The sequence below is a fragment of the Palaemon carinicauda genome, chromosome 8 (genome assembly GCF_036898095.1).
Source record: "Palaemon carinicauda isolate YSFRI2023 chromosome 8, ASM3689809v2, whole genome shotgun sequence".
Lineage (NCBI taxonomy): Eukaryota > Metazoa > Arthropoda > Malacostraca > Decapoda > Palaemonidae > Palaemon > Palaemon carinicauda.
This window is the reverse complement of record NC_090732.1, coordinates 131901880-131924097: the sequence shown is the minus strand read 5'-3', so window position 1 is coordinate 131924097 and position 22218 is coordinate 131901880. Positions and strand designations below refer to the sequence as shown.

The following is a 22218-nucleotide window of genomic DNA, read 5'->3' as shown; positions in this document are numbered from 1 at the left end:
AACCCATCAAGAGTTTCCAGAAGGTATGGGACTTCACCCAGAAGCTGAAATTAGAACAGAATTTGCATCGCCTCCAGTACGTAGATCAACCCGGGTGTCAAGGGCTCCGAACCGATATGGGTGGAATTGATTACTTATGAAGTGATGTAACCAATTTTATATCTAGGGGGGAAGAATGTTATAATATTGTTTTGTCCTTTTGCTCTTTCATACCTCACTCTGAACTGTTTGTCTGGTGATCTTTTCATACTTTGTTTACTTACCTGATGGATGGACAGTCAAAGCAACTTATCAAGTAATTCTCTGTTTCTTTTGTATTTCCTTTTTTTTTATTCCATTTGTATCTATTTGGTTTAATTAGATTTACTTTGAGGATCTAATATAGTTTGTATTACATTTATTATGGGGTCATTGCTAATTATGTTCATGGTTGTTTCAGGGAATAATCTACTGAAGTTTAAGTTGAATAAAGCTTGGGTAGTAGCAGCCAAGTCTTTTAATGTCACAACACAGTCCATCTGTCTTCAAGGAAGTACTTAAGATTCAGCCTAGACAATAGAAAGTACCAGTTCAAGGTGCTGTGCTTCGGTCTTTCCACAGCACCTCAAGTTTTCACCAGAGTGTTTGCCCTAGTATCATCTTGGGCACGCAGGATTGGCATCCGTCTCCTCCGTTATCTGGACGACTGGCTAATCCTAGCAGACTCAGTGTCAACCCTTCTTCAACACTGAGACAAACTTCTGAGACTTTGCCAGGATCTGGGGATCATGGTAAATTTTGAGAGGTCTTCTCTGCTTCCTACACAGAGACTGGTATACCTAGGCATGATTATAAACACCAATCTCCACAAAGCCTTCCCATCAGACGATAGGATAACAAGGCTGAGGAAGGTCGCAAAACCCTTTCTCAGACGAGAAGAACTTCCAGCTCAAACGTGGTTATGTCTCCTCAGTCACCTTTCATCGCTGGCCCATCTAGTTCCCAATGGTTGCCTCAGGATGAGAGCCCTCCAGTGGCAACTCATTTCCCGGTGGAATCACTCGCGATTCCTCGGACATCCGGATCACCATGGGATCAGCGGAACTGACAGACCTCCAGTGGTGGGTGGCAGACGAGAACCTATGAAAGGGAGTGGATCTTCTCGTCCTCCCCCGGATTTGATGCTGTTCTCAGACGCTTTAAAAAAAGGAAGGGGCCCCACGTGCTGCACCACACAAACTCAGGCCTCTGGTCAGAGTCAGAAGAGTACCTTCACATAAATCTCCTAGAGGTGAAGGCCATCTTTTTGGTCCTTCAACAGTTCCAACAGTTCCTGGCTGGCCACTCAGTGGTGGTGATGAGCGACAACACCACAGTAGTGGCTTACATCAACAAGCAAGGAGGTACCTTTTTGCAGCAGCTATCCCATCTAGCAGTAGAGATACTGAGATGGACCGAAATTCACTTGATACCACTATCGGCACGCTTCATTCCGGGCAAAAGGAATGTGTTCGCCGACAACCTGAGCAGAGCATCTCATATAGTGAGTATTGAGTGGTCTTTGGGTCATCTAGTAGCCAACAAAGTCCTGACTTTGTGGGGTTCTCCGACTGTGGACCTCTTCGCAACGGCCTTGAACTTCAGGCTCCTGCTGTATTGTTTCCCAGTCCCAGACCCCAAGGCTCTCTGGCAAGATGCATTCCAACAACGGTGGGACAACATCAATGTTTACGCCTTTCCCCCGTTCTGTCTGATGAGGAGGGTACTCAACAAGACCAGTACATCGGTCAATCTTTCAATGAACCTCATAGCTCTGCTATGGCATCACACAGAATGGTTTCCAGACCTGCAGCTCCTAACGGAGCCCCCAAGAGAACTCCCTCCACGTCACAATCTACTCAAACAACCACATGCCAACATATTCCACAAAGCCGTAGCTTCGCTACGACTTCACTCCTGGAGACTATCCAGCATCTCCTCTCTCAGAGAGGATTTTCGCAACATGTTGTGACTAGGATGTCTGGATACCTGCGTAAGTCATCAGCAGTAGTCTACCAGGCAAAGTGGAAATTCTTCTGTGGTTGGTGTTGTGGAAGGGGTATCTCTCCACTCAATGCCACTATTCCAGCAATAGCGGAGTTCCTTGTGTATTTGCGTGAAGAAATGCGCCTGTCAGTCTCGACAGTAAAAGGCTATCGCTAGCATTAAACCTCGCCTTCAGACTGAAAGGAATGGACATTTCTTCATCGCTAGAACTTTCGTTACTCATACGGAGTTATAAACTTACCTGCCCCCAGTCAGAAGTGAGACCTCCCCCTATGGAACGTGGTTTGAGTTCTCAGGTCTCTTAAGAGACCTCCCTATGAACCATTACGCCAGGCAACTGATCGCCACCTAACTTGGAAGACGGTGTTCCTGCTAGCTTTGGCTTCGGCCAAACGAATCAGTGAACTTCATGGTCTTTCATACGACATCGCCCATCTAAGGAGATGGGGAGAGGTAACGTTCAGCTTCGTCCCCGAGTTTATTGCTAAGACTCAGAACCTGGGAGTAGTGGATCCACGATTCGACTCCTTCCGGATTTCTAGTCTCCATACTGTAATAGATGACCCAGACCATCTCTTACTATGCCCAGTGAGGAGTTTGAGGCTGTATCTTTAGAGAACAGCCGCAGCCCGTCCCCGTGTGCCTGCACTATTCATCAGCACAGGAAGGACCAAGAGTGGGGTCACCAAGAACACCATCTCAGCATGGATTCGCAAGGTCATAGACCATGCATTGAATCCAGACTCTCCTCCTTCACTTCGCCTCAGAGCTCATGATGTCAGGGGCGTGGCTACATCCCTGGCATTCAAGAGAAATTTCTCAGTGACGCAGGTTCTTCAAGCTGGGGTGTGGAATTGTCAGACCACATTCACATCCCACTACCTGCAAGACGTGACCCACAGGAGACTTGATACGTTCTCTATCAGTCCCGTGGTGGCTGCAAAACAGCTGGTTTAAAACCTCAAGCTCCTTATTGGACAAGTAGCAGAAGGTTGAGGGCATTGTTACCTGGTTTTAGTCTGCATGAATGACAAGGTTTGACTGGTCCTTATTTTTTTCTTCATTCTCCCCTCTCTTGGAGAAAGCAGCATCCTGGGTTCTCTGAACAGCTGACCTCAATCACTACAGGTAAACCATGCTCTCTTGTGTACCTAGTATTAAAACTAATACTGTTGCGTCCCCATACCCTGACGAGGTGGTATTGCGAAAGTCCTAGTTACACAGTTTTTCCTTCCAAAGAACTCGGAATAACTTTAACCTGGACAGTCGCACTTCTATATACCTCAACACATAGCTTGCGTAGGCCGCGAACCTTGCGTAGCAAGGTTTTAGCGAGGTGCAGGGACTCTTTTATTTTTGAGTACTGACACACTCAGATATGGAGCCCTGGGTAAAGCCAAAGCCAGATTGGCTGGGATGTCCACTGTACCTAATGGGTGAGTCACCCCTATTAAATAGCATGGATTGTATTCCAGGGCTGGTGGGTAAGTTTGCTTAAATAGCTAAGGTTTGTATAGTTAGGAAAAAATGACAAATTCGTAGATAATTTGTATTTTCCCTAAATATGCAAACCTTAGCTATTTAAGCAAACTTACCCACCAGCCCTATCCCCCTTGAAGTCCTACCTCCAAGCAAAGTGAGCTCAATTACATGTGTGTGAGGGTGGGCAGTAGCAAGCTACCCTCCCCTACCCCAGCCAACTAGTGGTATGGGTAGTTAACTCTCGTTAAAATTTAATGGCTCACCATTTCAGCTACGCTGAAAGTAATACCCCTATTATATAGTTAAGGTTTTTATGGTTAGGAAAAATACAAATTATCTAGAAATTTTTCATGTTTCAAACAATGTTTGTAATGAAAATTATCCCCGAAAATATCCTTTTTGTATATTGACATAAGCGCATCCGGTCCCTTAAACAACCTTTTTCTGACCAGATTACCTATTTTATTTTTTTCAAAAGTTTGAGGGAAAGATATTTTTGTCAGTTTCCCATTAATAATTCTCTGTAGCATCTCATAGGAGTCTATCGGTTTTCTGTGTTCATTGATAGCTTTGCAGGTATGCATTTCCAGGTTATACACTCTATTCATTATATTTCTTTGTCTGCTCATTCATATATATGCAATTTTCATGTTATGATTATACTGAAAGGTGCACAGGTGTCAGAAAATAAATGAATATGACTAAAGTGTAAAATTTGCCCAGAAAATACAAAGACTGGAATACTTTACATTATACTAGTCACGTCTTACTCATATGTGGGCATTTAGTACCTATACTGAAGAGTATATTTTTCAGGATTTCAGGGAATGGGCTCATCATAATTTAGTAAAGAACCTTGAAATATGAAGATAATGTCCTTATGATCTCCAGTGGTGAGGTATAATGGTAATTACCACAAAAAGCCCATACTAATCCATAATAAAGTTATCAGACAATTTATAAAAAAGCTTTGACCGCTGATTTCTCAAAAACATAAATTTTCAATATTAAACTTAGCCGGTGATCATATAGCTGCAACTCTGTTGCTCGACAGAAAAACCTACGGTCAAAATACGCCAGCGATCGCTATGCAGGTGGGGGTGTACATCAACAGCGCCATCTGTCGAGCAGGTACTTAGTACTCCAAGTCAACAAAGAACCAATTTTCTTCGTACTGTTTTCAAAGATGAACTAACGTTTAGTTTTTTAGTCTACGCAGTTGTTGACGTTCAGGACGTTCAACATGCGCTCTATCGTTACGATAGAGAGAGAGTGTATCACGGTTTCACTTTGCAGTAAGAGTAAATCGATTCTGACGTTTCGTTCATTCTTTCTTAGCTTAAATGGTTTAAATTCTAAATTAAAGGAACTTTTTATTTGGAAAACCTTTCAGTTTTTTCCTTTAGCCAAATTACATGTTTTTTTGACAATATATAATTGGGCTCTTCTCTCAGGTGCGAATCAAGAGAGAAAGAGAGAGAGAGATAGAGACGGAGGGAGAGAGAGGAGAAAAAAACGTTCCGTTCAAGCGGGTAACGTTGTTCTCGTGTTACTCTCCTCCCTAGTCGCTGTACGGGGAAGAAGGTAAAACGTTTCTAGAGTTTTATTCTTGTCCCCAGGCTATGTGCGGTGAGAGATTGTAAACGTAGTTTATTTGAACTAGTGTTTAGTCTCTTTCCCAGCCACTGAATTCTTTATCTTTATATATGTTTTCTGTTTTTGCTAGTATTAATGAGCTGCATTATACGACTGTTTTCGCAATTACTACCTTTTAATGAAGGGTAGAATTGCGTGTTTCAGGTAGAAATCAGTAAAAGTTTCGATTTCAGTGAAATAAGTGCAAAACAGAAAATCGAAGTGATAAAGTGATATGCGCAAAGTGTTACAGTGTTGCGTCCGAGGGTTCGTCTGTTCGTGCCTGTCGTTCACCTAGTCCGGGACCTCTTGCAAGCTCCCAAGCCCAGAGGAGAAGTAATGTCGAACGACTTATGAGTTCGTCAGGCCTTGATCAACGAACAGACGTTTTTCCCTCCGTGGTTTCGGGCGTATCTACCCAAGATCGCCCCACCTACACAAAGACGAGAGAGCCCATTTACTTCTCGTCTGCGGAAGAGGTTTCTCGTAAGAAACCATGGACCAAGGTCTCGCAGCTTATTAAGCGCAAGTCGGTCCCTTCCGCGCAAGTCCAACGGCCCAGTTGTAGCCACCGGGTCAGTGCGGACTCGCTGCAGTCTTCTGACGACTGCTCACCTCCTAAGAGAGGCAAAGCGGTACCGCAACAGGCAGTAACACCGTCTGTTGCCGCACCTGCTGCTGTAGACCCTAAGTGGTCTTTACTACAGTCTATGCAGACTCAGTTAGCTTCCTTTATGCAGGAGTATCGTGCGGAGAAGGTTGACGCTGCACCCGTTAGCCTACAACCAACCACGGTTGTGCGTTCAGTAGACGCTGAGGCTACCTGCTCCCGCACTCCAGCTGTGAGAGTTCCACCACCCATGCGCAGTCGACCCTGCCAGACGCATGTTGACGTTCACCGACGCACGGAACCCTCCGTTGACGTTCGCGTGTTACCACAACAACCTAAGTTGTTTTGTTTTGACGCGGTGCGTCAACCTCCGCATTCTAGAGTTGTTTTGACTGCTCAGTATAGACAGTCAAAGCAGTCTCGAGTGAACACTGTATGTCCTCACGCACCTGTTGTGGTTGACAGTTCAGTTGTTGACAGTTCACAGACTGTCAAGCAGTTACATGACGTAACCTTCTGGTCTGCTACTAATGCACCAGTGCTGTATGTCCTCACGCACCTGTTGTGTTTGACAGTTCATTTGTTGACAGTTCACAGACTGTCAAGCAGTTACATGACGTTGCCTTCTGGTCTGCTACTAATGCACCAGTGAGAGACTCACTGAGATAGCCTAGCTTTTATCGGACAAGGTTCCTGTAGATGAGAAAGTGCTGTTCTCCCTCCTACTGATATTCCTTTGAGGACTCTGTCATTTGGAGAGGAGCCTTAAGCTGCTTAGCCTCCTATGGACTTTAATTAAATCATGATGATTTTTTTAAGGATCTTCGTCCGGATCTTGTAACTGCTGCTCCTCGTTCGCCTAAACGTCAGAACTTACACTAGGCCTAGCTACTTCGAAGCCGTTGTTGTTAAGCTAGTGCTCTCTCGCTCTCCTAGAGAGCGTTACGTTGGCTAGGCGACTGGTTTTTGCACCAGGAGGAGTTTTAGGGATACAGCCTTTGATTTCCCTTCTTTTAAACTGGCTTATAGAGTGAGAGTCTGATAGGACACGAGAGAAGTTCTCGGCTTGGGAGTTCATGCCTCTGCCCAGATAGACTTCTCAATTCTGGTAGACTCGCCCTGGCGCCTAGCCAGGAGACGCTCCAAGTTGTTTACAGGTCAACTTCTCAACTTTTGTCGAGCATTTGAAGTTTTGCTGTACTATTATGTCACACATAACAAGGCTTCCAGGGATGGTAAATGGTTCCGCCTCAGTTGCTAACCCCGTCTGTTGCCACACCTGCTCCCGTAGACCCTAAATGGGCTTTGCTGCAAGACATGCAGTCCAAGCTTGTGTCCTTGATAGAGGACTTAAATGCGGAGAAGAACCTTCTGGCCAACAACCTTCCAACCGGTTGGTTGTGCGCCCTGTTGACGCTGAGGTATCCTACTCGCGTCTGCCAGTTGAGGTGGTTCCTCCACCGATGCGACCCAGTGTGGGTTGCCAGTCGCACGTTGACGTTAAGCGACGCTCGGAGGTGGTTGTTGACGTTCAGTGTGTCACTAGGAAGACGTTCAACAACCAACAGAGGTGACTTGTTGTGACGCAGTGCGTCAACCTCAGCAACCCGGTAGGGTGTTGACTGCACAACCCAGACAGTCTAGACAGTTTCGGGTTGACGCTGTACTTCCTCGCGCACCCATGGTTGTTGACAGTTCACAGACTGTGCAGCAGTGCCATGATATTGCGTCCGGCTCCGTCACGCTTCCACCAGTGCGACCGGATTCAGTGAGTCAGACGTTGCCCACTCCGTTGCCGTTTCCTCATCAGTTTCTGATGAGGAACCCTCTGATGAGGACGTTGCTGAACAAGACGATCAACCCCCAGCCCTGCTATCCATCCAGAAGATGCTGAAGAAGGAACGCTGCCCAGTCAGGCTGTGGATGAGTCTGGTAGGGACACTGTCATCCGTGGATCAATTTGTGTCACTAGGAAGACTACACCTCCGTCCTCTTCTATACCATCTAGCTTTTCACTGGAAAAAGGACAAGTCGCTAGAAGCGGTCTCGATCCCGGTTTCCGGAAAGATTAAGTCTTGTCTGACTTGGTGAAAGGACTTTATCAACCTTAGAGAGGGTCTTCCCCTGACTGTTCAGACTCCCAACCACGTTCTCTTCTCGGACGCATCGGACGTAGGCTGGGGTGCGACATAAGACGGTAGGGAATGCTCGGGATTATGGAACTCGAGTCAAAGGACAATGCATTTCAACTGCAAGGAGCTACTGGCAGTACGTCTGACCTGGAAAAGCTTCAGGTCTCTCCTTCAAGGCAAAGTGGTGGAGGTGAACTCGGACAACACCACGGCTTTGGCGTACATTTCCAAGCAAGGAGGGACCTACTCTCTGACATTGTACGAGATCGCAAGGGACCTCCTCACCTGGTCAAAAGGTCTAGACATTTCACTAGCAACGAGGTTCATCCAAGGCAACTTGAATGTCATGGCAGATTGTCTCAGTCGGAAGGGACAAATAATTCCAACAGAATGGACCCTCCACAAGGATGTATGCAAGAGACTTTGGGCCACCTTGGGCCAGCCAACCATAGATCTCTTCGCAACCTCGATGACCAAGAGGCTCCCAATATTTTGCTCACCAATCCCGGACCCAGCAGCAGTTCATATAGATGCCTTTCTACTAGATTGGTCACATCTAGATCTATATGCATTCCCTCCGTTCAAGATTGTCAACAAGGTACTGCAGAAGTTCGCCTCTCACGAAGGGACAAGGTTGACGCTAGTTGCTTCCCTCTGGCCCGCGAGAGAATGGCTCACCGAGGTACTTCGATGGCTAGTAGACGTTCCCAGAACACTTCCCCTAAGGGTGGACCTTCTACGTCAGCCACACGTAAAGAAGGTACACCAAGGCCTCCACGCTCTTCGTCTGACTGCCTTCAGACTATCGAAAGACTCTCGAGAGCTAGAGGCTTTTCGAAGGAGGCAACCAGAGCGATTGCTAGAGCAAGGAGAACATCCACCCTTAGAGTCTACCAATCGAAGTGGGAAATCTTCCGAAACTAGTGCATGTCAGTATCCGTATCCTCGACCAGTACCTCTGTAACTCAAATAGCTGACTTTCTCTTATATCTGAGGAAAGAACGATCTCTTTCAGCTCCCACTATCAAGGGTTACAGAAGCATGTTGGCATCAGTCTTCCGTCACAGAGGCTTAGATCTTTCCAACAATAAAGATCTTCAGGACCTCCTTAAGTCTTTTGAGACCACGAAGGAGCGTCGTTTGGTTACACCTGGTTGGAATTTAGACGTGGTACTAAGATTCCTTATGTCAGACAGGTTCGAACCGCTACAATCAGCCTCCCTGAAAGATCTCACCTTAAAGACTCTTTTCCTGATATGCTTAGCCACAGCTAAAAGAGTCAGTGAGATTCATGCCTTCAGCAAGAACATCGGATTCTCATCCGAAACGGCTACATGTTCTACAACTTGGTTTTCTAGCCAAACACGAGCTGCCTTCTCGGCCTTGACCAATATCGTTCGATATTCCAAACTTATCGTATGGTTAGAAATGAACTAGAAAGAGTCTTATGTCCTGTAAGAGCTCTTAAGTTCTATTTAAATACCTTTACGAGGCCCGTCTGAAGCTTTATGGTGTTCAGTTAAGAATCTATCTTTGCCTATGTCAAAGAATGCTTTATCCCATTCTATCAGACTGTTAATACGAGAAGCTCATTCCCATCTGAATGAGGAAGACCAAGCTTTGCTGAAGGTAAGGACACACGAAGTTAGAGCTGTCGCAACTTCCGTGGCCTTTAAACAAAATAGATCTCTGCAAAGTATAATCGACGCAACCTATTGGAAAAGCAAATCAGTGTTCGCGTCTTTTTATCTTAAGAATGTCCAGTCTCTTTACGAGAACTGCAACACTCTGGGACCATTCGTAGCAACGAGTGCAGTAGTGGGTGAGGGCTCAACCACTACAATTCCCTAATTCCATAACCTTTTTAATCTTTCTCTTGAAATGTTTTATTATTGTTTTTGGGTTGTCCGGAAGGCTAAGAAGCCTTTCGCATCCTACTTGATTTGGCGGGTGGTCAAAGTCATTTCTTGAGAAGCGCCTAGATTAGAGGTTTTGATGAGGTCCTGTTGTATGGGTTGCAACCCTTGATACTTCAGATCCTAGGGGTCGCTCAGCATCCTAAGAGGATCGCGAGGCTCCATAAGGAAGACGTACTTAAAAAGGCAGAGTAATTGTTCAAGTCGACTTCCTTACCAGGTACTTATTTATTTTATGTTTGTTATTTTGAATAACTGCTAAAATGAAATACAAAATACTTAGCTCATAATAATGTAAACATGTAATGCTGGTCTCTACCCACCCCCCTGGGTGTGAATCAGCTATATGATCACCGGCTAAGTTTAATATTGAAAAATGTTATTTTCATTAATAAAATAAATTTTTGAATATACTTACCCGGTGATCATATATTAAAGGACCCTCCCTTCCTCCCCAATAGAGACCCAGTGGACCGAGGAGAAAATTGGTTCTTTGTTGACTTGGAGTACTAAGTACCTGCTCGACAGATGGCGCTGTTGATGTACACCCCCACCTGCATAGCGATCGCTGGCGTATTTTGACCGTAGGTTTTTCTGTCGAGCAACAGAGTTGCAGCTATATGATCACCGGGTAAGTATATTCAAAAATTTATTTTATTAATGAAAATAACATGTTTTCTGAGAAAAATTGAAACTACTTATTTGTTTATAGAATAATATTTTCCATGCAAGCATGAAATGATAAATTTTATCCCCTAAAAACAAAGATAATTTTTAGAAAAAGATGAAAACTTCAAAATGAAAAATAGCAATCCTTACTATTATTACCAATAAGTTTGGAGAAAAAGTATACATAAGAAAATGATGATAGGTAATAAAAACCTGATTTATGATATTTTTGTTAAAAGAATTATCTTTAAAATAGTTTTTAAAAGATGAAGAAAAATGAGAGACAAAAAGTAGATTGAGTTTGAAATTACCATAATTAACATCTTTTAATGGGACTGAATCACTCCCCTTAAGGGATTATGCAACCATAGGTCTACATTCAGGAGTTGCAATTGATGCAAAGAGAGTAGCATCATCTGCATATGCAGCGAGCTTCTTTTCTAGCTCAAACTACATATCATGCGTAAATAGCATGAAAAGTAACGGACCATGAACATTACCCTTAGGTACAGAAATATAACATTCCTAGGCTCACTGTGATACCTATCAACAGCAACTCATTGGAATCTATTACTTTAAAATTCAGTAATGATAGAAAAGATCCCCTTACTCTCAACTGTTTGTGTTTGAAAACAGGGGCCTAATAATTAACACAGTTAAAGGCAGCACTAAAATCAAGGCCAATCATAAATTTCCTGACCACAATCAAGGAATTTCTGAACAGTATTGGAACTTGTGAGAAGGGTGTCACAAGTTCCAAGGCTTTTGCCAAAGCCATACTGCAAATTAGGGCACAGATGATTCCTTTCAGCATACTTATTTAGATATTTTGTCAAAAGATGTTTAACTTTAAATAATATGAAATATGGAAATTGGGTGGTAATCAGCATGGCTAGAGCTACCACAAACACATTTACCCAATTGAGTAACATTATTAATTCTCCAACAAGTGCAAAATGAATGTCATCTTGCTAACTTTACAAAAAATAATAGACAACTTAAGAGCTAAGAAATCAGCTGTCTTTATAAAAAAAAAACATAGGAAAGGTACCCTTTGAGTCTACACCATCATAGGCATTTAGGTTCAGTGAGAGTTTTTTATAGCATGAGACCAAAAAGTTGAACTGCAGTCAGCCCCACTCTTCGCGAGGGTTAGGTAACAGAAACAGGCGCGAAGAGCGAATTCGCGAATACTTGCTGCCCTAGGGTGGGATAACTCCTAACCTAAAAACTCACTGTCCATTTCTTATGTGCGGGCACTACCTGATATTGTTTTACTTTGGTTTTCATCAGTATAAGTATTTTGTAATCAAATGAAGACGTGTCAGGAAGTGTATAGTATATGTGCACACGGTAAGGCTGCAGTACAGTACCTAACACTACAGTAGTCATCATGCGCTTATAACAACAAAACATTTTTGTACCTATCTAATATAACATTCGCTGATACTGTCATGCATATTACTGTAATATATGTATAGTACTATCATTACAATACAGCTTAACTGTACTGTATGTGTTCACTGTTTTCGTTTGGACGACTCGCACTATTTGGCAACTGTCTGCACAAGCAGCCTACATTTACATTTTGTAGAGTACAGTACATAATTAATAAACGAACTAATTATGCATTTAAGATTAACTAAATGTACATGTTTTATAGAACAACCACTAACCATTTTTGTACGAAGTTCTACCCAGCAGTCTTGAAGCATGATGCAACTCTTGCCTAGTACTGTAGTGAATCACACATCTACAGTACATTATCCCATAAATATAAAAAATATCTAGGAGTATAGTATGTACTACTGTATACAAATACATCACTTTTTTACATGAAAATGGGATTCTGCTCAAAAAGGACTGAAGTGGGATATGCACACGCAGGGAGAGAGAATGCAAGACTGAGGCTGAGTGATGAGTCAGCATGAGATGGGATGTTGTGCTGCGTGGAGAGGAAAGTGCTGCAAAGGGAACCTAGTGCAAAGGAGCGCGGCCTGTTTGAAATCACCACAGCGTGAGAGTGCTTCTTGTGAATATTTGATTTTTATTTAATAGGATACGTTTCTCTTTGTTGCAAATGAGTGAAATTGCGAAGAATGAGCTTTTGAAAAGTGGGGCTGACTGTAGTTAGTTTAGCTTTAGGAAAACAGGAATGAGCAAGATCTAGTTTCTTTTCCTTTGGACAGTAGTGATAGAGCCATCTGGAATAAGCAGAGGAGGAACCATTAAAAGTCCACAAAGAGTGCAGATTTAAGGATTACCTACCATTTATGCTCCTAGGTTGTACCAGAAATGGTTTTTTTTTTAAAAGTCATATTGTATTCCTTTTCAGTTGAAGCATAAACTCTCTTGGCAACAACTCTTACTTGAGTATAGTTGTTGCAAGTTAAATATTCCCGTTTTCCCAAGTAAGTGCATTTATAATTGTCAATGAATGAACCAGGGTTTATCCTTCACTTGGTAGTTCAACACACAAGAATGGATACATTTATCATTTATGCTGACCAGACTTTCATTCAAGAGAACAACAGACTCAGCCTCTTTATACAGTTGTGACCAATTCAAATGTAAGCGATCTCTTAAAAATGCCATTCTAGTCTGCTTGAGATTTTATATTTACATTATCTTCAAGGGACAGGCTGCTCAGTTGTGATTACTAATGAAACCAAGGCATGATCAGAAGTCCAAAGTGCATGACCAACTTTGCTCGTTATAACAGCAGAGGAGTCAGTGTATATCAGGTCCAAGTACAGTAATTAACAGATTTGTGAGTAGCCTCGCATATGATTTGCTTACAGTCTGATACAAAGGCAGTCTAAAGGTCTTGAACCATGTCAATATGTAGGAGAATAGAATTTAATCAGTCTCTATGGTGAGCATTGAAATCACCAACAAGCACAAAAGAGACCTTTTTATTATCTTGTATTTTAGCCACAGTGGTAGGAAGGCTTTCAAAAATAGAATCCAATAGAATGAACACGAATAAAAGTTGTTGTGCCTGCCACAAACTTTTATGACATGAATCTCATGACATCCATATTCATAGCAGGACTTATGAGAAGCAGGGTACTCAGCCCTAACATAAGCCGTCATACCCCTTGCCCAGGAATAGTGTCCCGTTTAGAAAATATTGGTTTCTTGAAACCTGGAATAGGCAGCTCCGTTTGAGAGCGTAATAAAATATACTGCCTGGAGGCAACTGTAAGGTTTCTAATATTGCAATGCAGTCCATGAATATTGCAATAATTAGACAACATTGGCAAAGTGTAAAATGCTCTGGTCCTGGATTCTGATCAGTATCTCCAGACAAAATAAGAATTAATATCAATAAAAAGGTCTCATTATTCTTGGAAAATAAACTTAACAATAAAGATAACTAAAACAATATATGTAGAGAAAATAAAAATGTAACTTAGATTCTCTTAACAGGAGTAAAATGAGGTGCCAGTAGTTACTAGCGTGAGGCGGGGAAGCGCCGCATCCCCGCTAGGACACACTGAATAGTTACTGACTATTTTAATTTTTTTTTTTTAGATAATTGTTGGCAGTTCATTGTAAGAAAGGTTTTCAGTTTTCTTGATAACTCTCGTGGACTGACACGTGTCAGTTGTCACTATACACTTTCTTGTTCCTTTTTTATTGTATTCCTGTTAAGTATTCCCTCGTGAATGAGAAGTGTTGCTACCACTGAGTTGAAGGGTAGGTACACTTCTTGTTATCTCTTTCCTCGGAGTGTCGTCTCTGTTGGCCAGTAAGTCACACAACTTTATCTCTTCACTCACTGCCGGTCAGGATTGAAGCACTCTGCCCTTCTTTTCCCCATTTTAGAGAAATTTCTAGAAGACCGATTGTTTGGAGTTGCGTTCGTGTGACTCTTACCATTTATCTCCTTATGGGAAAGACTGTATAACTTGTTTTCGTACAGGCTCCTTTGTGAGTGTTGTTATCTGTTTGTAGGCACGTGCTCACTACCGTGCTACTTTGCTCGTTTACTCTCCTGCGTGAGTGTGCACTTGCATGTTCACACATCAACTAGTGTACTACTATGGTCAGAAATGTCACTCCAAGGTAGCAACAATGTCTGTCACTTTGTAATCAAGCCCTAAACATCTTCATTGTTATAGGCATTCAACATGAAAGTCACTTTTAGATTTTTCATTTAAATGGAAACCCGCTGCCCGCTGAAGCAGTCTCACTTGAGTGAAGAAATTTATATCTTCAGAGGGATCCCTGCCTGTGAGGATTTGTAAGGCTACATGGCATTTGAGGGACCCCTCTTGTTGATATATTTTCAACAAGCCTAAGCCTCAATATTCATCTCTGCACATCCAAGCACCTTTGAGAATAGACGGTCATAAGCGTTCTTGGAATGTTTTGAGGGTACTGTATATGCTTTACCACCACTCAGTCTCATTAGGCTTGTGCAATGCTAAATAAAGAATTCCAAGGATGTATTCATGACTCATCAGCCCGCTTTGACCACAACAGGAATGGTTCACAGATCTCCACTCCTTTTTGGTATACAGTCCTAGGTTTATTTGTTTAGACTATCCAGCAGTCTTTGAGGTAGAAAGTTATTTGAGGAAACAGCTGTAATAATACTTAGTTTTTGCAGAACCCTGATTTCCAGTCTGCACTAAGCAAGGTACGGACAATTCGTGATTGCTTTAGTGAATCTGGTGTTAACTTGCTTATTGCCAGTTTTCTTTGGATCACCAACTTTCTTCAGTTTCTCAGGAGGGATAAGAAGTTATCTATTTTAGATATCAGTGGATATAGGGCAGTCATAATTAAAGAGTTTTAATAATAGGGAATAGTTGTGAATGTTTTGTAGACCTGAGAAGGCTTATTTGGCATTTTGAAAACTGCGGGAGCCCTGTTAGCTATGGATATGTAGCAAAAACTTCATAGTAGTATTTAAGTTCATTCTTTTTTATTTGTAACATAACAATGTTTTTCTTTTCACAGAATGTTTGATTGTGAAGATTGCTGCATACCACCAAGCAACCGAGATGCACATGGAGCATATTTGATTGATCGTTCTTATACATATTTTGAGCCCTTGCTAAATTTTCTTCGAAATGGAACTTTAATCTTAGATCCAGGAATAAATCCAGAAGGTAAAGAATATTGCATTTCTTTTAGCATTCATATACAGCTCTACTTTCTATTTATGGTAATAATTTTTAAAAGGTTTTGAGCACGAATTTTTAAGATTTGGGCTTTGGTAAATCCTGAATTTTAACCTTTCTGCTTTTATCAAATATCCTCTACATGGTTAGAAAAAATTTTCAGTGATGATACTTTGTCCATGTGTCAAATAAATCTCTTATTTATCTGATTTTTTAACATTTAAAGCAGATGAGATACTTTAGGTGAATGCTGAATTATAACATGTGAAATACATTGGAATCTCTGAACAAGGGAAGAACTTTTGCCACCTGTGTGTATGCCCCATCATATTCATGCCCCATCATATTCATGCTTGCATTATTATTATTATTATTATTATTATTATTATTATTATTATTATTATTATTATTATTATTATTATTATTATTATTATTATTATTTCTGGGCTCGACCTGTGTCGCTCCGTGAAATGCTCCTTATAGCACCATTTCTAAGGTACTGTATAAATACTGCTAAATATACCAGAGAAAAAAGTTGCATGGAATGCCAGGAATAAACCCAGCTCGCTGACTCTAATTGAGTGTCGGTATAATAACTGAGGCGTGTTAGAACCACGACCAGAGGTCCTCACCAGTTAGTCCTCTCCTTCCTCAATATCCCCTGGTACTACGAGGTGCCGTTCTACATCCGACTACTGCCCTCTACTACGACTACCCTCCCCCCACCCCTACCACTTCCCACGCTTCTTCCCCCATTCCTTTCTAGCACCAGTGAGATTCAGATGTGTTGTTTTCATAGCTTTGTGTTTCAGTGTTTTTGAAGATGTCAGATGTTTTGGAGATCCTTGCTCCCAAGTTGAGTATTATAATTGTCTGTTTTGATAATTCTAGGTAGCGACACAAGTTAAATTAATAATCTTGTTGATTTTAGTCTCAGCCGCTTTGTATGATGCCTTCCCTTGGCGGCCATTTTGGTGTCGCTACCTCCTGATCCCTTTGTTATGTGCAACTTTCAATTAGTTCCTCATACTAATTTTGGTCTCATTTGCTTGTTTCTAGACATCTTATACAGTGTTTTGACATAGTTATGGACATTTATTTAGGCTATTTGGACGTTCAGATAGTTAGCCTGTTTCTCTGAAGGATCTTAGCTCGTTGAGGACCTTCAGCTGGAGATTGGTTGGTGGGAACAGATAGATTTGATTCCATCTGTTCCAGTCGAGAGACATGGCGTCTGTCGCTTCTGCTTGAGGGTCCTTGTAAGGGGCTACATATTGATGTAGTTTCTTGTTGTTGCTCGTTGCGAAGAGGTCGATCTGCAGTTCCGGGACTTTTTCCAAAATGTAGGAGAATGAGTCTGCGTCTAGGGACCATTCTGTCTCTATCGGCTTTCGCCTGGATAGAGCATCCGCCGTCACATTGCGGAACCCTTGCAGGTGAATTGCTGATAAGTGCCATCTCCTCTTCCTTGCCAGGCGGAAGATGGCTAGCATCACGTGATTTATGTGAGGTGATCTCAAGCCTTGTCAGTTTATACATTTTACTATCACCTCGTTGTCCAAGACCAGTCTGATGTGGACTGATCTGCGAGGGGATAGTTTCTTCAACGTTAGGAAGACTGCCATAGCCTCCAAGATGTTGATGTGAAAGGTTTTGAACTGGTGCAACCAATTCCCCTGCACTTTCCTTTGTTGGGAATGGCCTCCCCATCCTTCCAGGGAGGCATCTGTGTGTATTACCACTGATGGTTGAGGTGGTTGTAAGGGAATTGTTCGTGTTAGGCTCTTAACTGTTGACCACGGCCTTAGAAGCGTGCGCAATAGGGTCGGTGTCAATCTTTGTTGATCTCTCCGAGCGTTTGGTGCGTATCTTCTCCAGACTCCTGACGCATCCTTTAATTGTGCTTTTAGCACTGGGTTTGTCATTGCTGCAAACTGGAGAGAACCCAGTACTCTTTCCTGTTGGCGTCTTGAAATCTTCTTGAGTTTCAGTAGTCTCTTGACAGATCCCGCTATCTCTCTCCTCTTCTTTGGTGGAATGGAGAGACGGTGTGACTGTAAGTTCCAATGGATTCCTAACCATTGAACCTTCTGAGCTGGAGAAAGGCGAGACTTCTTGCGGTTGATCTTGAAGCCTAGGTGTTCCAGGAACTGGATCACCTTTGTGGCTACTTGTGTCTGTCTTGGATGCTGCCCACACCAGCCAATCGTCCAGGTATGCCACTACTTGAATTCCTTCTAAGCGTAGTTGTTGGGCGATTGTATCCGCAAGTTTCATGAATATCCTTGGGGCTATGTTTAGCCCAAAGGGCATGACTGTGAAGGCATACTTTGTCTTCTGTAGCCTGAATCCTAGGTAGGAGGAGAGGGGCCAGCTGCCTGGTAGGTGCCAGTAAGCATCTGCCAGGTCTATTGAGACTGTGTACGCCCGTTTTTGGTAGAAGGGTCCTTATGTGTTGTAAGGTAAGCGTCCGGAACTTGTTGTTCTTGATGAACTTGTTGAGGGGAGACAAGTCTAGAATGACTTTGAGTTTGTCCTAGTCCTTCTTGGGAACACAAAATAGCCTTCCCTGGAATTTGATGGACTTCGTTTTCCTTATTACCTTTTTACTCAAGAGTTCTGAGGTATATTCTTCCAATGAGGGGGTGGAGTGTTGGAAGAATTGAGGAAAAGGGGGTTGAATTTTGTTCCATTTCCAACCGAGTCCATTCTTGATTAGGCTGTGGGCCCAGGGATCGAAGGTCCAACGACTCTGAAAGTGGAAGTCTCGCTCCTATCTGGAGTCTCTCATTGCTGAGATGTTCCTGAGGATCTATTTCCGTGACTGCGTCCTCCTCTACCCCTTGAGGGGTTTCTTGAGGAACCTCTTTTTAAGCCTCTACCTTTGTGGGTGCAAAAGGTAGTTGTGTGCCTCTCAAAGCCTGGATTAAACACAAGCGATTGAGCTACTAGCTGTTGGGGTATCATCTGAAAGGTGGTTTGCGGCTGAGCTACCATTTGAGGCACTGTGGCCATGGTCACGGTTGGAAGTTGTGCATGTCTACGTGGTTTCTTTGTCTTCCTGTTTTCAGGTTGGGGACCAGCATCTGAGGATGATTTCCTCTTGGAAGACGTGGTCCCACTTCTGGAGAAGGTTCCTATTCTCCTTGGCGGCTTTGGCGATGACTTCCTGAACCACATCTTGTGGAAAGAGGTCCTTGCCCCAGATACTTGAAGTGATCAGCTTCCTGGGTTCGTGTTTGACCGATGCTGCGGCAAACACATGCTCTCTACAGGCCCTCCTGGACCTGACGAATGCATACAAGTCCTTCACAAGGGTACCCATGTGAGACTTGGCTAAGACCATGTACATATCTGGGGCATTGGTAAAGCCTGCACACATTTCCATGCAGTTCTGAAGAGACAAAGAAGTGGTTAGTCTCTCTTTTGTCTCCTGTTCCCTTCTCAAAAGATGCTCCGGCAGTTTGGAAGGTTCTCATTGAACTGCTGACCTGCTATCTCCGGATCCAGTTTAGAGATGGAGAAGGTTAGATGTACCTCATTCCACTTTTCTTCGCAGGTAGGCATGGCTAGAGATAGTGGTCTACATTCTTCTAGCACTGGGCATGGTTTGCCCGCATCGACTGCTCTCATGACACAGTCAAGAGCTTTCACCGAGAAGGGGAAAGCTCTGGAGGAAGGAGCAATGAAGGTAGGATGCCTCTTGCTCAATGCTGAGACTTTGGAGTTTGTGTATCCGGCTCCCTTTAGGGTCTTGGACAGAATAGCATGTGCCTTGTCATGCTTGAAGACGATGACTTCCTTTGGTTCCGTCTCCTCACGGGATGCTGGTTCATTCCGCAGTCTCACGTAACAATCTGGGTATGCCGAAAGGCTAGGCCAGAATTGAAGATCTTTAAGGGGTTTGGCCCCCAACTTCTCGGAGATATAGAGCTTCCCATTCATCATGGGCATATGCTCTGTGTACCTCCAGGGGTTGGTTTCGGAGCAGTGAGGTAAATCAGAAACCCTAAGAAGCTTAGTAAAGCCTCTGGAAACACCAGGGCGTTTCACTTCTCTTACCTCTTTCTTCGTCTCTTTGAGATCTTGCTTAATCTCCTGCTGTTCCTTACAGAACACTGCCATCATCTGCTGAATCGACTATAGGAGTGCTTTGCTCTTGGCATTCAGCGGATCCGGATGGGGAGTTGGGGCTGAAGAGGTTGATGGCACAGGTTGATATGCTGTCACGGAAAACTTAGGGTCCTCAGTTACCGTCGACACGGATCCATCTTCCTCCGTAGGTGGTTGAACCACATCTTCAGGGTCTTCTTGTAGAAGGTCCTTTTCGGTGTCGATAGACACCTCCGACATCCTTTCCTGGTGGATGTCCATGCCTTCCAGTGCCTTATTAATATCTGCATCCACTGTCAGTTGGATGAAGGGAGGCTTGACCTGTACTTGGGGCACAACCACGCTGGATTGGGCCTTAGGGAACAGAAGGTACCTCAAAGCTTCATTAGGTAGGTAAGGTCCCGGAGAGTTCTTCTGGAACCCTCTTACCCACCTCCGAAGAGTTTCTTTTGCTGTATTCCTAGACTCTGTAGTGTCAGGGATATCTTCTCCAAATCCTTCGGTCATCAGGGCCGAGCAGATGGAGCAACCCTTCAGGTCCCAATACCTCAGGGATCCAGATACGATGCAGCAGGGGCCATGAGACCTGTACATCGTATGCCCACAAAAGTCCTTACTCTTGTGGTTGCAGAAAATTACTGCACACTTCACCGTTGCCTCCTCCTGTAAGAAAAGAAAAGGTGAAATGAGTACAGTATAGGGTTATTTATATCATTGATATAAGTGCATATATTTAAAAATGGTATTGCTTACTATTATATTTAATAGCTTAGGATAGTAAGCTAAAAAGGGAATAGGAAAGACACATATCTGTGTTTCCTCTCCAGGCAATTGCTGTGACCTCTGTCAATATTAATATTTTAATTTCCCTATGAGGGAAAATACAGAGTGGAATAACTCCCGTAAGTAGAGCTGTAGTCAGTGAATATTTACACTAACTCCTCCACTTGTAGAATATTAATACTGAATGGTGATTTATAAAAGTCATGATGATCCAAGGATTCATCAGGGTGTTGAAGGAATACTTCACCTCAACATTTTATTCGGTCCCAACAATAGACTGTGAAAGGATACACAGAGTATTTTAGAATTACTTGTACTACTGTATCATTGTATACTTTAGTTTTCTAACTGCTGTATTATTATACTGCAGAAATACTGGCTACTGTATTGTCATATACTGTAGTTTTACCGGTATACTACCGGGGTTAGGCTAGTGCCTGACGGCACTTACTGATAGGGAGAGAGAAAGAATGGAAAGGAGAATTCCATATTATTATAGTTTAGTACAATAATTGGAAGTGTAGGGGGCTACTGCCGCCTACTGCCTCCTTCCCAGAATGAGAGTTCTAATGGAAGGGGAGGAATGCATTTGATTCTAGCTTCCATCCAGCCACAATTTCTGCTGCCGGCTCTACTGCCGGTTGCAAGGTTTTGTGGATGGCAGTCCAAGAGAGGACTGAAGAATTCTCAACAGTATAATGGGTTTCCCACTGCCAGCCATCAGGGCCGGCTCAGCCTTTCCCCTCGGAGCATTCACTTCCGTTAGGGAAGGACATAAGAGGGAGCTGGTCGAGGCAGTAACCTAACCGCTGCTTGTAGGAACCCGGCCGGTAACTCAGTCACCCCGGCAAGCAGGGATGATTGTAGAATACCGGCCAAAGGAAATTTGTGACGGGTAGGCCGACACTAAAGGACAGATGGGGGAGGGAAAAGGGTCTTATAGTTTACAGGGGGAGAAAGGTGACAGCAAGTATGCCGTCCACTTCCGGCTGTAATTCTAGGAAGCATGGCTTCCTGTGTCGACGTCGTTGTGGACGGCAGGGGAATAAGAATTCCCCTGTCGGTGACATTGTCGGTTATAAGACATGTCTTATAGTCTACAAGGGAGAAAGGCAGCGGCAAGTATGCTGCCTAATTTCGGTTGTAAACCGGTTGTAAACTAAGGAAGCATAGCTTCCTTTGCCGACAACGTCATGGGCGGCAGAGGAATCATGATTCCCCTGTCGATGACATTGACGGCTGCAAGACTATACACCCTGAGTTACTGTCATACTTCAGAGCCGGGATACTCAGCGGCAAAGAAGATCGACGGTAAAAAACTATCCAAGTCAAGGCGTAGTTAACTACTTGTTGGCGATGACGGAAGATAGGGTTGCCGCTTGGGATGGCGGCGTTCAGGGGGGAAGAAGGGTTTATCCTCTTTTCTCTAAAAGAGAAATGTATCGAATTATACCAATAATTCTAGGGGATATAAATATCCCCAACCAAATTAATAGAAACAATACTAGAGGTTAAACAATGGGATTAACATTACTAACGTATTCCAAACGGGTTAGACTGGCCTAACTCAAGTGGGGACCGCAGCTACAAGTGATACCACCGAGGTCCTATCGTATACGAAAGAAACATTATTTTTTGGAAGAGGAAATATTATATATGTATATGCAATCTTTACTAGTATAATTTTGCCTAACCAGCTAGAAAAGTTCTGTATAGCT

General features: G+C 43.2%; 1 protein-coding gene across 1 annotated transcript in view; it reads left to right on the top strand.

The window, feature by feature from the left end:
- Window positions 1-22218, top strand: part of LOC137645944 (BTB/POZ domain-containing protein KCTD9-like) — a 131717-nt gene that overhangs the window by 89265 nt on the left and 20234 nt on the right. The window contains exon 5 of the mRNA XM_068379016.1: window positions 15441-15592. Coding sequence (XP_068235117.1) covers window positions 15441-15592 — 152 coding nt within the window. The remainder of the gene's footprint in view (window positions 1-15440; window positions 15593-22218) is intronic.